General features: G+C 46.0%; 1 protein-coding gene across 16 annotated transcripts in view; it reads left to right on the forward strand.

The window, feature by feature from the left end:
* The window catches only part of ADARB1 (adenosine deaminase RNA specific B1), a 156,102-nt gene that overhangs the window by 120,368 nt on the left and 18,509 nt on the right, over window positions 1–17,225 (forward strand). For all 16 annotated transcript variants that reach the window (XR_002912752.3, XM_009234043.4, XM_024239439.3 and 13 more), the window contains one exon: window positions 9,424–9,605. Coding sequence is in view for 15 of the 16 variants with exons in the window: in XM_009234043.4 (XP_009232318.3) it covers window positions 9,424–9,605 (182 nt within the window). In the remaining variant the exon portion in view is untranslated. The remainder of the gene's footprint in view (window positions 1–9,423; window positions 9,606–17,225) is intronic.

Genomic DNA, 17,225 nt, shown 5'->3' on the forward strand with positions numbered 1-17,225 from the left:
CATTCACTTGCTGAAGGTTCATTGCTTCCAGGCTTTGGCAATTACAAATAAAGCAGCTATAAATATCTTTGTGCAGGTTTTTTTGTGGACATGAGTTTTCAAGTCCTTTGGGTAAGTACCAAGGAGCACAAATGCTAGGTAGTATGGTGAAGGTATGTTGAGTTTTGTCAGAAACTGCCAAACTGTCCTTCAAAGTGGCTGCATTGTTTTGCATTCTCACCAGCAATGAGTGTTGTCCCACATTGTCACCAGTATTTAGTGTTGTCAGCAGTTCTGGTTTTGGGCCATTCTAATACACATGTAGTAGTATCTCGTTTTAATTTGCAGATTCCTAATGACATATGATATGGAGCATCTTTTCATGTGTTTATTTGCCATCTGTATATCTTCTTGAATGACGTGTCTGTTAATTTTTTTGGCCGTTTTTTAATCAGGTTGTTCATTTTCTTATTGTTGAGTTTAGAGAGTTTTTTGTATATTTGGAAGAGTTCTTCATAGATTTATCAGATATGTCTTTTGCAAATATTTTCTCCTAGTCTGTGGCTTGTCTATTCACTCCCTTGTCTTTCACAGAGTAGAACTTTTTAATTTTCATAAAGTCTAGCAAATCAGTTATTTCTTTCATAGATGTGCCTTTGATGTTATATCTGAAAAGTCATCACCAAACCCAAGATCATCTAGATTTTCTTCTGTGTTATCTTCTAGGAATTTTATAGTTTTGCATTTTACATTTAGGTTGTGACCTACTTTGAGTTAATTTTTGTGAAGGGTGTAAAACCTATGCCTAGATTCTTTTTTTCTTTTTTTGCATGTTTATGTCCATTGGTTCTAGCACTGTTTATAGAAAATACTACCTTTTGTCCATTTCATTGTCTTTGCTTTTTTGTCAAAGATCAGTTGACTGTATTTATGTAGGTCTATTTCTAGACTTTTTATTCTGTCCCATTGATCTATTTGTGTATTCTTTCACCAATACCATGCTGTCTTGATTACTCTAGTATAGTAAGTCTTTAAGTCAGGTAACGTTAGTATTACAGCTTCATTATATTCCTTCAATATTGTGTTTGCTCTTCTGGATTTCCCTTTTTATATCAGCCTTAGATACAGTTCATCAATATCTACAAAATAACTTGTTGGAATATTGATTGGGATTGTGTTGAATCTCTATGTCAAGTTGGACAGAACTAACGCTGAGTCTTCCTAGCCATAAATATGGAATATCCATTTATTTAGTTCTTTGATTTCTTTCTCTGGAATTTTATAGTTTTACTTATACAGATCTTGTACATACTTTGTCAAATTTATACCTAAATGTTTCAGTTTTGGGGGTATTAGTGTAAATGATGTTGTGTTTTTAATTTCCAATTCTGCTGTTCATTGCTGGTCACAGTTAATTTTTGACCAAGGCACAAAGGCAATTCAGTGGAGAAAGAATAGTCTTTTCAACAATGATGCTGAAATAAGTGGATATCCCTGTGCAGAAAAAAAAAAAAAAAAAAAAAAAGCAAAAAACAATCAAGCAGCCAAACAAATGGACTGCACTTATATTTTGCACCATATACAAAATGAATTTGTAATGGGCCATAGACCTAAATGCATAAAAATTCTGGAAACAGGAGATAATCTTTGTGACATTGAGTTAGGCAAGTTTTTAGCTACACTAAAAAAAGACTTTCCATAAAACGGAAAAAACTGTCAAAGTTTAAAAATTACTTCTTTCAAAAGGCACTGTTTAAACAGTGAGAAATAAACTGACAAACAGGGAGAAAATGTTTGCAAATCGTATATCTGATAAACGATTGGTATCCACAATCCACTGGTACTCTCAAAACGCAACAAGGGGAAAAATAGTTTTTAAAGTGGGCAAAATGTTTGAATGGACACTTCAACAAAAAAAGATACACAAATGTGAAATAAGCACATGAAAAGCTGGTCAACACCATTAGTCACTGATGAAATGCAAAGGAGATACCACAACACATCTCTTGGAATGGCCGAAATTAAAAAGACTGGCCAAACCAAATGTTGACAGCAATATGGAGGAACTGGTACTGTTATCCACTGTGGATAGGTATGTAAATAGAACAATCACTTTTTAAAGACAGTTTGACACAGCCAGGCACGGTGGCTCATGCTTTTAATTCCAGCACTTTGGGCCGAGGCAGATGGATCGCTTGAGGTCAGGAGTTCGAAACCAGCCTGGCCAACATGGCAAAACCCCATCTCTACTAAAAATACAAATATTAGCCAGGCATGGAATCCCATCTACTCGGGAGGCTGAGGCAGGAGAATCACTCAAACCCAGGAGGCGGAGGTTGCAGTGAGCTGAGATTGCGCCACTGCACTCCAGCTTGGGCATCGGAATAAGACTCAAAACAAAACAAAGACAGTTTGACAGTTCCTTAAAAAGTTACAGATATGGCCAGGCGTGGCGGCTCACGCCTGTAATCCCAACTCTTTGGGAGGCTGAGGCGGGTGGATCGCAAGGTCAGGAGTTCGAAACCAGCCTGGCCAGTATGGTGAAACTCTGTCTCTACTAAAAATACAAAAATTAGCCGGGCATGGTGGCACACACCTGTAGTCCCAGCTACTCGGGAGGCTGAGGCAGGAGTATCGCTTAAACCTGGGAGGCAGAGGTTGTGGTGAGCCGAGATCACGCCACTGCACGCCAGCCTGGGCAACAGAGCGAGACTCTGTCTCAAAAAAAAAAAAAAGTTACAGATATGCCTGCCATGTGGCCTAGCCATTTCACTGCTCGTGGTTTACCAGAGAACTGAAAGCATATGTCCACACACACTTATACATGGATGTTTGTAGGACTTTCTTTGTAATAGACAAAATAGTCAAAAACTGGAAGCAATCCACGTGGCCATCAACCGGTAAATAGATAGAACAGACGGTGGCATATCCATGCAGTGGAGTACTACTGGGTGAAAAAAAGAACAGTGATACACATTACAGCATAGAGAAATCTCAAAATAATTACGCAGAGTGAAAGAAGCCAGATAAAAAAGAGGAATTACCATACAGTTCCATTTGTATACATTTTGGGAGAATGCAGACTAATCTACAGTGGCAGAAAGCAGGTCAGTTGTTGCCTAGTGGGAACAGAACGAGATGTAAGGAGACAGGAGGTTTGGGGAGTGAGGTCTCATGGGTACATACAAATGTCAAAACTTACCACAGTGTCCCTTTAAGTGTGTGCAGTTTATTGTATGTCAGTTGTACCGCAGTAACTCCAGGAGAAGAAATCACATGAGAAAATGCTCATATAAGTAAATGACAGAAAGCATCACAACTAAATGAATTAGAAAAATTCAAATAAGTTAGAAGGAAGCAAACAGTAAAGTTAAGAGCAGAAATTAGTTTTGTAAGCAACAAAGATGTAGTAGTGAGCAGTAACAAAGCCTCTAAGGTGTCAGTACTTAGAAGAGGCAGGCTGATTAAAGTCAACAGAACCAGTGAGGCTGATCAAGAAGACAGAAGGCACTACCAAAACATATCTGGAATGAAAACACGGATATCCTTCAGGGTCCAGCAGAGATTGCTACAGTGGAGAGTCATAGACACTTCAGCACTGATAGGTTTTAAAACTGAGACAAAATAGAACATTTTCTAAAAAAGTGTACATTGCTAAAAGTGACTTGAGCATATGCAGAAAATTGGAATAGAACTCTGCCTATTAAATCACACACACACACACACACACACACACAGAGAGAGAAGAAATTAAGAAAATAGAAGGAAGGAGGGTCTGTGGAGAGAGGGGAAGTGGTTGGCCCAGACAACATTGAGTGAGTTCTAGACATCTTTTGCAGGATGATAATCCCCATTTTATGTAATATTTTCCAAGGATAGAAAAGTAGGGAAGAACTCTGCAGCTCATTGTGTGGCTCATAACTCAAAGGTTACTACAACCTTTATCTCCACACCAGACAAGGACAGTAAAGGAAAACAAAATGATAACATGTCATGAAAATACACATTTATACACTTACATTATCTTTAAAAATTTAGCAAGCCAAATTCTATTTTATATTTTTTAAAGCTTCATTAATTCCTCTTAAATCTATCATTTCAATGTGATTTTAATAAAAATCTTATTTTTTCATAGTACTTAAAAATTGAATCCTAACATGGAAATAGAAAACTAACAATATAAAACCATAGTAATCAAAAGTGAGTGGTAATTTTCAGCAGAACAGTGGCACAGCATACAATCTGAAAAGACCTGCAGACCCATGGGGCAGCACTGGTGATCAGGCCTGCCCGTGTTTAAAAGAAAATGTAAACTAGATGGAGGCTTGTCTCTCTCACAGAAAATTAAGTCCAAAAATAGGTGGCCCAGAGATGCTCTGGTGGCTCCATGGTCTGGAACCTGATGCCTCTTTGTCCCGCACTATCTAAGAGGTCTCTTCTGACTTCAGGGTCTTCATAATCCCTAGAGCTGACCAAATCCCTGAGCACCCAGTCTGAATTCCAGGCACAGGGACACTTCAGCCAGCTCAGCTCATCATCCAGAGCTCAGGCACAGGGCTCCACTCGCTATGGGGCAGCTGGGGTGGCCGGGCTTACACACTCAGCCACCTGGAAGAGAACTGGGGGCTCTGTCGTGTAGGAGGAAGGGAAGGAAGGCAGGGCTGCAGCCAGCAGTCTGTGCTAGACGTGGTGCTCACAGAAGAGATGGACAAAGCAGCCAACGCCCAGTCCTGGAGAAACAGGCTGTCTGTGCAGAGAAGCAGCCCGCCATACACTGTCCATAAAGCACATGCCAGGACAGTTAAGGACCTGAGTATGCAGAGCAGTGCCTGGCAGTTGCAGGGTTCTTCAGTAAGGCACAGAAAACCCAAATTATAAAGAAAAGTGAATAAATTTGACTAAATTAAAATTTCAGGAATTATTTACTATAACCCACATTTGGAAAAGAAAAGCCACATATTGGGAAGAGATTTCTGATGTCTCATGTGACCAACAAAGGATTCGACTTGGTTACAAGCTGATTCCTGCACCTGCATAGCACAAAGCCATCCATTTGGAGGATCCTTGCTGGGGCACGGGGATGTCACACACATAAATGCAGAAGTCGGGGCTCATGGACCTGAACCCTTAAGATCCAAGCCTTTTATTATATAGTAATTAGACTTTACCTCAAGGAAGAAACAAACACAAGCTGATAGAACCTCGCATGGGTGGGTCAAGAAATAGCAAATGGCCAGAAGAGTTGCCCAGAAAGAGCCCTGGCGGCCAAAATGATGCCAGTTGGCTGCAGCTGTGTCCCTACTCTGGGAGAGTGGAGAGTGGAGAGCAGCCACCTTGGAGGGCCAGGTGGATGGGGCTGGGTGAGGCTGAACTGTTCCCCTTACACAAGGCACAGTGGCAGGCAGAGGGCCCAGGGCCGTAGTAGGCTGGGGGTGGGGTGGGAGCCACGGCACTGCCACTGGAGGTCACCAGGGTGTCCATCCCGCTGGCAGGCAGTTTGGCGGTGAATGCAGCCCCAGAGAGTTGTCCCCAAGACCGTGGGGTGAGAGGCTCCCATGGGGTTGGCCACCCTACGGTGATTATGTTGGCGTGGGAGCCGTGGGAAGGAACGAGAGTCTTGGTTCAGATGACCTCGGCCTGTGTCCTCAGCTGCACACAGCTGTGGGAACAAACAAGACCATCCAGAGGAGGACCAGCAGCCTGTCTATTCGGAGTCGGCTATGGCAAGGGGGCCAGACCACTGTGTGTGTTGGGCAGACTCAAAGGCAGGCACAGGAAGGGGGATGGCTTTATTGTAGGGAAAAAGGGAGGCTTTGGGTATGTTCTGATGGAGGTAGGGGAAGCCAAGGTGGGCTCTGCAGAAGGTGGCCTCCCGTGCAGCTGCTTGAAGAACCCAGGGGCATCTCTGGCTGGTCCTGGGTTGGAAGGAGGAAGGAGTGGGCGTGGGGCAACCACTAGGAAGCTGTAGTCCTTCCTGAAAGCCTGGCTGACTGGGCTGAGTGCTGTGGAGGCTGTGGTTTGGGTCATAGTAGTTCTGCCCTGGGTGGTCTGGCTGACATCTGTCTGCAGCTCAGTCTCAGGCCAGGCCCTTTACTGAATCAGCGGACAGATCAGATGATAGCAGTCTGGACTCTGTTCCTAAAGAAATGGCACAAGGAAAATGAAAGACGAAGAAGGCCAGGCACAGATGCCTAGACCTGGGTGCACTGAGCCGGAGGCCATGCTGTGAGAGTGGGGACACCTGTAGGTTCCTTGGGTGTCAGCCAAACACACTTCATGGCACGCTGTGAGTGGGTACCTCCCATGGGGTCCGCAGGACAGGTGGCTGTGGACATGTAGTGGGTATCTCTAGGAGATGTCGTGCCTGCAGTCTTTGCAGAGCTTTACTTGTTTTACTTGCATGGACACTGACTGTGTCTGACACCCTCTCACTGGCGCTAGGCGATTTCATCCTGATGAAATTTGTCCCAGCTGTCCTTTGTGAGGTGCATTGGTGGAAGCTGGTGCCACACCATTTCCCACCCAGGGCCTCTGCAGAGCTGTAGACACTCCTGGAATTCTCTTACAAAGCATGTGTTCAGAATTAATGACTCCTAACAAATGAAGGTTTCTGCAGGATCACTGCTTTAAAGTTTGCCCAGAAGACTGAATTCAGCTTAAAGATGCTCTGAGTCCATAGAGGCTTCTAATCTGTAGAAGAAAGGGGCCTGTGTTTCTTAGAGGTATTGAATCATTTCATGCTTTTTCTGTAAGTTAGGGAAACCTTCATTTTCATTTCCATTTTGGAAGGTGGAAGGAATGTGTCATAGGAATTGGAGGATTTGTCCATTCGACACATATTGATCTTCTGTATGTGCCAGGTACATATTGTAAGTGCTGGGATAGGTCAGTAAAGACAGCAGACAGAAACCTCTTCCTGCACTGGGGTAGGATGGGAGCAGAGAGTCCAACATGGATCTGTAAATTATGTGGAGGTCAGAATGGGGATGGAGGGCTTGGGTGGCAGGGAAGGGAGGTCTCAGGCAGCAGGTAAGCAAAAGGCTTGAGTGGCTGGGAAGGGAGGCCTCCCTCAGAAGGGCTTTTGTACAGGGACCTAAAGTGGGGGCAGCCATGGCTGCCGCTGGGTTTGGTGTTCCAGCTGGTGGACCTGTGGACAGAAGCTTTGGGCAAGCAGCAAGGAGGTCCCTGAGGGTGGCCAGAAGCTTGGGGACAGGTTCAGGGTGAGAGGTGACAGGGCTGGGGGATCTGGCCGGAGGACTGCCGGCATTTTCTTGGGAGCCACTGGACTGTTTTGTGCCAAGGAATGGCCTGTGCTGGCCCACGTGTTCACAGGGGTCAAGAGGAGAGGGCTTGGGGCAGGCACCGGGTTCCCCTTAGGAGAGGGCGCCATGACACAGACAGGGTGGCGTGACTTGACCCATGGCCTAGCAGTGGCCAGAAGTCAGGTCCTATATCTCTTCCAAAAGTGGATCCCAGGTGATCTGCTGATGACTGCTGTGACAGGCATGAGCAGGGTGAAGGTGACCCCAGAGTGGGGACTGAGCAGCTGGAGGTCAGTGCTGGAGCATATCCAGAATGCGGCTTAAACAGGTGAGGTTGGTGGCTGTTTGTTCTGTGCTGCCTACCCCACTTGTCAGCTCTGCCCCACTAGGCTCTTGAGGGGGCATGGAGTGGCCCTGAGACTTCAGGCCTCCAAATACAACTGTGGGCATTGTCAGGCAGAGGCTATGCCATGGAGTGAGTGACAGAGGGGGGATATATGAAGGCTGGTTCCAGTCTGGGCGTCAGTCAGCCTGCTCCAGTCTCAAGTCCTGCCACATCCGCAGATCTAAGCCCGAATGTTTCTCATCTTCCCTGGCCTCCCTGTCCCCACACTGCCCAGTCAGCCCTCATTTCTGACCTGTACTGCTGAGCATCTTCCCCTGCAGTGTGTGCCACGCTGCTGACGCCACTTCATAAAATGCACATTCGCCAGCCCCTCCCCCAAGACACTTCCATGAAATTAGACTGGGCCACTCCAGAGGCCTCTCTCTGCCCTCTGAATACCGCCCCCTCCCTCATCAAGCTCCTGGCTGCTCAGGGGCCCCTGCCCTGCCCCTCTGCCCTGGTTGCCCTTGCTGCTGTCCTGTGTCCCCTGCCCCCCAGGCTGGGACATGCGTTCCTCCCTCAGCCTCACAGCCCCCTCCTTTGGGGCTAAGCTTCAGGGTCACCCCAGGAGCATTCCTTCAAGTACATACACCCCTTTTTCTTTTTCACAGAACCCTGCCCTTTCTCCCAAATTGATTTTACCTCAATTTATGGTTCTTCATTTGTCTTTTCATTGCATTATTGTTTACCTCCTGGGCTGTGTCTCCCCCCAGTACCTCACACCCTGTGTATGTAGCGCCCAGCAAAGGGTGCTCCAGACACAGCAACTCCCAGGCTGAGCAGAGCATCTCTGCTGTTTGTGGGGCTCAGAAAGAGAGAACAGGCATATTGTGAAGGCATGTGTGTGTTGGAGCTGATAATGAATACCTAAGTTGCCATTGGCATGCATAATTGGTGTCATGCATGTCAGCTGCACACGTGCAGTCGCTGTAAATCCCCACACCCTACCTGCCTGTGCATTCTGTGCCATTGTCACTTGCAGAGAACAGGAAATAAGCAGTTTAATGTTTTGAAGGACCTCTTGAAGAGCTGTCCTTTTTTAATAAGTATAGTGGTCTCCGCTTCTCCGTAGATGTGTCTCAAGACCCCCAGTAGACTCCTGAAACTGTAGATAGTACTGAACCCTGTACGTGCTGGTATTTTTCCTGTAAGTACCTTCCTATATAAAGTTTAATTTATGATTAGACACAGTAAGAGATTAACAGTCACTAATAATAAAATAAGAGTGACTTGAACACAAGCACTGTGATGCTGTGACCATCAGTCTTGTCACCAAGGTGACTGCTAATGGGCCGGTGGCATCTGCAACGTGGATGGTTCACATCCCGGGCTGGACAGCACAAGATTTCATCACACTCCTCAGAACGGCATACAATTTAAAGTCTGCAAGTGTTTATTTCTGGAATTGTTCATTTAATATCTTCAGATCACGGTTGACAGTGAGTCACTGAAACCTCTGAAAGTGAAACCTCAGATAAGGGGACCTGCTATAATAAAATAAATATGTAATTTCCTTTCTGATATTTCCCACAAATTTCTCACAAGAAACATATGTGGCTCATTAATTGTGGGAAAATGTAATGGTAAAAACAATCACAGTGTAAAATAACTTTTAAGTAGATTTTTGTCTTTGTGATCATGAGCTGCTAAATCAGTCTATGACTTTTTGTTGCGCTCCTTCGTCGGTTGGGATCCTGCAGAATTGCCAGTGCATCCCTGTAACGACGCAGGCTTGGGCTGGGCCGTGTCGGCACTGAGTCCGAGCTCCCTGAAGACTGTGCTTTCTTCTCCCTTCAGCTGGAACGTGGTGGGCATCCAGGGATCCCTGCTTAGCATTTTCGTGGAGCCCATTTACTTCTCGAGCATCATCCTGGGCAGCCTCTACCACGGGGACCACCTTTCCAGGGCCATGTACCAGCGGATCTCCAACATAGAGGACCTGCCACCTCTCTACACCCTCAACAAGCCTTTGCTCAGTGGCAAGTATCTCTAGAGTGTGCTGATTTAATCTCTGTCTTGATTTTGCAATGTTTTCATCCTCATGAATGAAAAAAACACCACCTGAGCTGCTCTGTGGCTATCAAAAGAACATCAGAGTCCTTCTAAAGGGACCCAAGGTGATACTTCTGGGTCTCTTCGGGCCTTGTCTCTAGAGCCTTTTAAGTGAGTCTCTCCATAAGATTAATCTCTTTTACTGATCACAAACCTAGCCATTCATAGAAGAATTGATGGGCTCACACCTGTCATCTCAACACTTCGGGAGGCCAAGGCTAGTGGATTGCTTGAGCCCAGAAGTTCAAGACCAGCCTGAGAAAAATGGCAAAACCCCATCCCTACAAAAAATACAAAAAAATCAGCCAGATGAGGTGGGGCACGCCTGTGGTCCCAGCTACTTGGGAGGCTGAGGTGGGAGGATCACCTGAGCCCAGGAGGTCAAGATTGCAGTGAGCCAAGATTGTACCACTGCACTCCAGCCTGGGCAACAGAGTGAGACCCTGTCTTTAAAAAAAAAAAAAGAAAGAAATGAAAAATGAAAAGAATGAAATTATGACTGGGCTGGGCACCTGTCTATTTTCCTCTCACTCAGGCACTGTATTCATTCCTGTCTCAGCAGCAGAGACTCACAGACACTGACAATTATGTCAGCATTGGCTTTCCCAGACTAACCCTGAGCCAGGTCTCCGGGCCGTTTACGCTGTCTTGGAACCACCAGGGTGTCGTCCACAGTGATGAGCTGCCTAGAGCCTGCCCCAGGCTCCCTGGAGAGGCCCTGTTGGCTCCGAGAGGTGGTGACAGGTGGAACCAGGCGTGCCAATGGCAGGCAGAGGCTGTCTCCCTGGTGTCTGCACCTACCCTCGATTCCCTTCATTGCTGGTTTTCTTTTTTCTTTTTTTAGAATTTCAGTGGCTAACAGTAAAGTGAACAGGAGCTTTTGAATTCAAAGGTCCTAACTTCTAAGCTCACCTTTATTTAAAAGGACACAGTTAAGGTATTTTTATCTTTTTAAATATATAATTTTACTCCTTTTTTAAAAGCTCAAAACTAAAACCATAATCCTAACCTGAAACATGTTTATTTTGGGGTGTGTGTGTGTGCTTGTGTGTGTGCGCTGCCTTGTTTTCTAGTGCTTGGCAACTAGCACGCCTTTAATTTGAGAAAAAGCAGTGTGGAATTTTATTTGAAAGCATGCCTGTCAGAGCACATGAAGGAGGCAGGGATGGGGGAAAAACAGTTGTCTTTAGTTAAATTTTACAGCTCCCTAACTTAACCATTGTGTTTTAAGAAAAACAAAATAGACAGATAAAACTTGATGGTAGGTAGGTTGAAATTGTAGCATCAATGTCTTTTGAAGTATTTTGTTGTGTATTGGTGTGTGAATTTCTCATGATTCAGAAAATTTCCCTCTTTGCTCTCTATCTTCTGTACTTGAGCGAAGAGTGCTTTAATTTTAGCTGTCACTCATCTTTTATATGCATAGATACTTAAAACATTGCATGTGGAATATGGGATGCATAGGTGATACTCAAAAATAGTTGTTAATTAGGGCCTTGTTGAATAGTGCTGTCTAAGCAATATCTCATCCATAACTAAAATCTGCAAAGACAGAATCATTTTGCTAAAGAAATTTTCTAAGATTGAAAGTAGAGCTCATTTATAAAAGTCAGTGTATTTTTATCATATTTCACTTATGTGAAAAGCATCTATATCTGTTAAAAGACCTTGAAAGATAGTGTCTGCAAGATAGAGACTTCAAAGTTACTGATGCTGCTGTTTATCCTTTCCTCCTCAATATCTTCTCTGATTTTTTTTTTTTTTTTTTTTTTTTTTTTTTTTGAGACAGAGTCTTGCTCTATCGCCCAGGCTGGAGTGCGGTGGCGCAATCTTGGCTCACTGCAACCTCCACTTCCCAGGTTCAAGCAATTGTCCTGCCTCAGCCTCCCAAGTAGCTGGGATTACAGGCGTGTGCCACCACGCCCAGCTAATTTTTGTATTTTTAGTAGAGACAGGGTTTCACCATGTTGACCAGGCTGGTCTTGAATTCCTGACCTCAGGTGATCTGTCCGCCTCAGCCTCTCAAAGTGCTAGGATTACAGGCGTGAACCACCGTGCCTGGCCTCCATCATCTCTAATCTTAATAGCCTGAAGCACATTACCAAACCCCTCCCCTGGTCCCCGCTGCAGTGAGCTGTGCCGAGCTGATTCAGCAGCAGCAGAGAGAGCCTGGGTTGGAGCCATGAGGCTGCCCCTGCATCAGCTATGCCTGCTTGGCAGCTTCTGTGTCTTGGGTTCTTCATACGCCCAGTGGTAGGGATGGACCGGGCACCCCTTGCAACCCTTTTGGACAAATATGCCACGTCCTGTGAAAATGACACCACTCAAGCTCCAGGAGGTAGAACCTTACTCAAATGCTGAGCCAATAAACAATGTCACTCTAGCACCAAAGTCTATTTCAAAATGCAAACTATTTGAAATATCTTATTTTTGGTAAATGCTTTATTTTGGAAATGGGTTTTTGTTGTTGTTTCCCTGAGGAGAGTTCAGATCAGCAAAGCAAGTAGCTTTGGAGAAGACACCTTTAGACAAGGACTCCTGTGAATCAGGACAGTGTAGCAGGAGATTAGGTGAGCCAGAGGGACAAGGACTCCTGTGAATCAGGACAGTGTAGCAGGAGATTAGGTGAGCCAGAGGGACAAGGACTCCTGTGAATCAGGACAGTGCAGCAGGAGATTAGGTGAGCCAGAGGGACAAGGACTCCTGTGAATCAGGACAGTGCAGCAGGAGATTAGGTGAGCCAGAGGGACAAGGACTCCTGTGAATCAGGACAGTGTAGCAGGAGATTAGGTGAGCCAGAGGGACAAGGACTCCTGTGAATCAGCAGGACAGTGTAGCAGGAGATTAGGTGAGCCAGAGGGACAAGGACTCCTGTGAATCAGGACAGTGTAGCAGGAGATTAGGTGAGCCAGAGGGACAAGGACTCCTGTGAATCAGGACAGTGTAGCAGGAGATTAGGTGAGCCAGAGGGACAAGGACTCCTGTGAATCAGGACAGTGCAGCAGGAGATTAGGTGAGCCAGAGGGACAAGGACTCCTGTGAATCAGGACAGTGTAGCAGGAGATTAGGTGAGCCAGAGGGACAAGGACTCCTGTGAATCAGCAGGACAGTGTAGCAGGAGATTAGGTGAGCCAGAGGGACAAGGACTCCTGTGAATCAGGACAGTGTAGCAGGAGATTAGGTGAGCCAGAGGGACAAGGACTCCTGTGAATCAGGACAGTATAGCAGGAGATTAGGTGAGCCAGAGGGACAAGGACTCCTGTGAATCAGGACAGTGCAGCAGGAGATTAGGTGAGCCAGAGGGACAAGGACTCCTGTGAATCAGGACAGTGCAGCAGGAGATTAGGTGAGCCAGAGGGACAAGGACTCCTGTGAATCAGGACAGTGCAGCAGGAGATTAGGTGAGCCAGAGGGACAAGGACTCCTGTGAATCAGGACAGTGCAGCAGGAGATTAGGTGAGCCAGAGGGTGGAGCAGGATGGGAGGCAGATGCTTCTGCTCACAATTGAAGTCGAAGGCAAGTAATGCTGTGGGTGTTACTGGAGACAAAAGGAACCAAGTAAGAAAAATCTGGAGAGGCAAATGCTGATGTCTTAATAGATTTGGGAGGTCACACTCTTTAAAAATGGGTCCCAAAGCAAAGCTCTCAAAATTTTATTAAAAGAAAAGTCTTACATTTAACAAGTGAGCTGGACAGAGGAGCTGTCAGGACGTTGGCCCCCCTGCTGTGCGTCTGCACTGTGCATCACAGCTCACGTCGTGTTTGTTACACTTTGTCACCTCACATTTTATTATAAAGGTCATTCCCGTGTTAAAAAGAGAGCAAGGTATGACGGCGCCTAGTGAATTGTAGTGTCTTTAGGGAGGAACAAAAATGGACATAAATGAATACAAAGAAAAGATTACCTGAAACCGTGTGCAAATCAAAGTAAAAATGTAGGGATAGGGTGTTTCTTTCTTTTAAAAAAAAATGCTGTCAGGATTAAAGTGAGAAGAATTTAATTTTCATTTCAGCCTGAACACTAGTTTTACTTTCAGAAAGGTTCTTGGTGCCAAGCTGTGACACTTTTGCCTTTGTGGGTATGCACACTTTGTACCCTTGCTTAGCACTGTGGAAGCAGAAGTCTCTCAAGCTTTCTCAGACTTTCTCTCAAATGAGTTTCACATCCAGCACTTGCAAGTTTCAGGACAGTTCCAGCTTCTAATTTATGTCCATTGATCCCCTGAGTGTGAGCTCCTCAACTGGCCCAGTTTGTTGTCCACGGCTCACTAAGAGAACCCCAGAAGGAGCAGGTGCCCAAATGCCTCATAAGGTGGCTGTGGGGACCTTGTTGACAGACAGCCTGCTCTGGGCTCGGCAGACAAGGCTCCCTATCCTGCCGCTTTTCATGTTGAACGTTGGCATGAAACGTTAACAAACAAGGCCGCATGATGGGGTAGGGTCCTCGTGAACAGCTTGCATTTAGGTATCTCTGGGAGGACAGCACAGGGACCCGAGGGGGCTGGCAGCAGGCCCAGGTGTGTGGCAGGAAGAAGGCAGATGCCTGCCGAGCTGCTGTCCACCCGAGACCATTCGACATTATGGGCAGGAAGAGCAAGGGAAGCTGGTTTAATGAGGCCCTGGCTGGAGTGAGAGAGAAGGAACATCACTGTGAGAGTGTGTGAAAGTGTGTGTGTGTGTGAGCGCGCGCGCGCGTGTGAGTGTGTGAGTGCGTGTGACAGTGTGTGCATGTGAGTGTTTGTGTGCATATGAGTGTGTGCATGTGTGTGTGCGCGTGCATGAGTGTGAGTATGAGAGAGAGAGAGAGTGTGTGTGTGTATGCATATTCTCCAGGTAAGAGCAGGCATCGGGGTTGTGGAAAAGAGGTGTCAGTAATGTCAGTTTCCTCCTTGCCCTGGTTTCTAGGAGGAGTGAACGTGCCATAAGTCATTGTAGAAGAGAACGACCACCAAGCTTGGCTCCAAGTACAGAATCATTCTTTTCATCTGACAATTTTTCTTTCCAGTTTACTTTCTGTTTTCCTCCCCTTTACTTTTGCTGGACTGATTAAATTGTCTTTCCCCTTTCTTCCCACTGGTGGGAAGTTCTAAATTTTATTTCTATTCTGACCAGTGGTTACCCCAATTTTTTAAAACAAATATGTTTAAATCACTTTGAAAAAATGTTGGCATCAAGAACTAATATTTGTAAAGATCCAAACTTGGGAAAAGCTGAAATATTGGGCTCATTTTTATTCCACACTCTTCCCATCCTCATCTTCGTATATTCTGATGACATCATCTTGAGTTTTAGAAATTCATTTAATATTGTGCTTTTTCTTTAAAAGCCTTTCTTAATGAGTCACACAGCCACATGATCAACAATTGTTTAGATGAAAATGTAAGAGCTCCTGGTTTTTCTTCTAACCAGTTTTCTGTAGCCAGTGCCCCTGCCCTTAACTCCACATCCAGACTTATTTTTCACTTTGCTGGAATACATCCTTAATTGGGGGTGACAGGGTGATTTCTTGGTTGGTTGTTTTTGTTTGATTTTTGGAGAAAAGTCCTGTGTGGGTGGGGCCCTGGATCTTGACGTTACCTGGCCCTCGTCTGTGCGCCAGGTGGACTGGGGACTGCGGATGTCTGGGCTCTGCCCTTCCCCCAAGGACACGTCAAGACCTCCACACCACCCCTCCATGGTCACCCTTTGTCACAGAGCCAATTTGAGTTTCTTTCCTTTCTAGAAGGTACCCCCTTGTTTTCTCTCCTATAGCGTTACATTTATCTATTTTCCTTAAAATTCAGGAATTTCAACAGATTAAGCCTTGGTGTGTGGCTAGTTTGTTGGAGTTTCTTTCCTACTTACTACCCTGAACCCTCTGATCTGGATTGTTGAGTCTTCACTTCTGAGAAGTTTCCTTCTGTCCTGTCACTTCTGCTAGAAGCATCTTCTCTACCCTCTCTGTTGTCCCTGAAAGTGCTGCTGAGCAGAAGTCACAGGCCTGCGACCAGTGTCTCTCCTCTCATCTGATGTGCTTTTTTGACTGTACTGCCTTCTAAGAGAATGCCTGACTTCTCTGTCACCATCTCAGGAGTGAACTGTTTTTCCCGCAGAGCAGGCTCCCCAGGAGCTCATGCCTAGCCCACTTCCCTGCACCGTGGCCGCCACACGGCTCCCTCTCTTGCTCTAGTTCTCCTTTCTGGGAGAGTGACTCTATTTGGGGCTCCTCATCTCTGTTGGGTTTTCAGTGGCTGCATTTGGGACTCCTCATGTCTGTTGGGTTTTCAGTTCTCCTTTTGCATACTGAGAGAACAACGTTCTAGTGATTGGAACTGTCTAGAAAAGAGTTTCCTGAAAGGAATTGAGCTCCCCTGACTGGAAGCGTTCAGGTTGGAATTGGATGGACACTGTTGTTATGGACACGGTGACAGGGGATCTGGCTGAAAGGATTAACCCACGTGATCTCCAGGTGTCTTCTAAACTCGAGATCCTACGGAGTGCACTTTGCTTGTTTTTAAATTCTCTGTGCGGATGACTGTAATGGTACAGTACAGTTACCTATTTTATCAATGACACTTTTGAAGGTTTTTAAAAATAATAATAGTTATACTTCACTGACTGCCATCCTCAGGCCATCTCTCGGGCATGCATGTGCTCAGGTCAGGAGCCAGATTCTTACATGCACCCCTGAATCCACACTGCAGCCCTTTGGGCCGGGCCTGCTGTCACCCTTCACAGTGGAAGCAGCCGCAGCCAGCAGACACCACAGGGCTTGCAGCTCACAGCCATGTTCCACTGTCCATAGGATAAGTACAGCTTGAACCCACATCCCACCTTTGACCACCCCAAGCCTTGCCTCCTATGGACGAAGACAGTGCACAAGAGTGCCTTGGGGCTCCCCCAGGAGCTGCTTCAGGAAAAGGAGGAGCTAGCAGGATCACTGTGAGCCTCTCAGCCCCACTCCACCTACTGCACCCCTTCATCCATGTCCAGTTAGCATCTCCTGCCCATGCAGCTGTCTGGACATGAGCCCACCTCACTCAGGACCACAGCTCTGAGGCTCTTTCCACAGCTGGTGTTTTAAAACCCTGAGGTCTCCTTTGAGAAAGGAATGTTATGTGGCCAGAGGTCCTCTGTGTAAAGCCCTCAGCACCTGGCTGGGGTTAGTGGACAACCAGGACAAGGCACGTCCGAGCTGGCAGAGAAAGCCTGAGAGCAGCCCTGGGGAATGTGCTGGAAGGGTCAGGAGAACCCAGCCATCTTGCTCTGTACGGATTCTAATGGATTGTGTTTATTTCTCTGTCAGCTCAAGGGCTGCCCTTCTTAAGACGATCACCATGAAAGGCTCAAAGGTGCTCTTCTCTCAGCTTAAATGGCAGGTTGGTCTTGGACCCAGAGGGGCTCAGAGGCTCCTTCCTGTGTTGCATGGCCTGTATCATCCTCACTGGGGGGTGCTGTGCACAGTTTTCCTTATACTGTAACTCATGCCCAGGTCTTGACTCTTTCTTATTTACAGAATAAAGGCCACTTTCAGTTGAGATTGTAAGTACACATTTTCCTTGATCCA

The sequence above is a fragment of the Pongo abelii genome, chromosome 22 (assembly GCF_028885655.2).
Source record: "Pongo abelii isolate AG06213 chromosome 22, NHGRI_mPonAbe1-v2.0_pri, whole genome shotgun sequence".
In the NCBI taxonomy this organism is placed as follows: Eukaryota; Metazoa; Chordata; class Mammalia; order Primates; family Hominidae; genus Pongo; species Pongo abelii.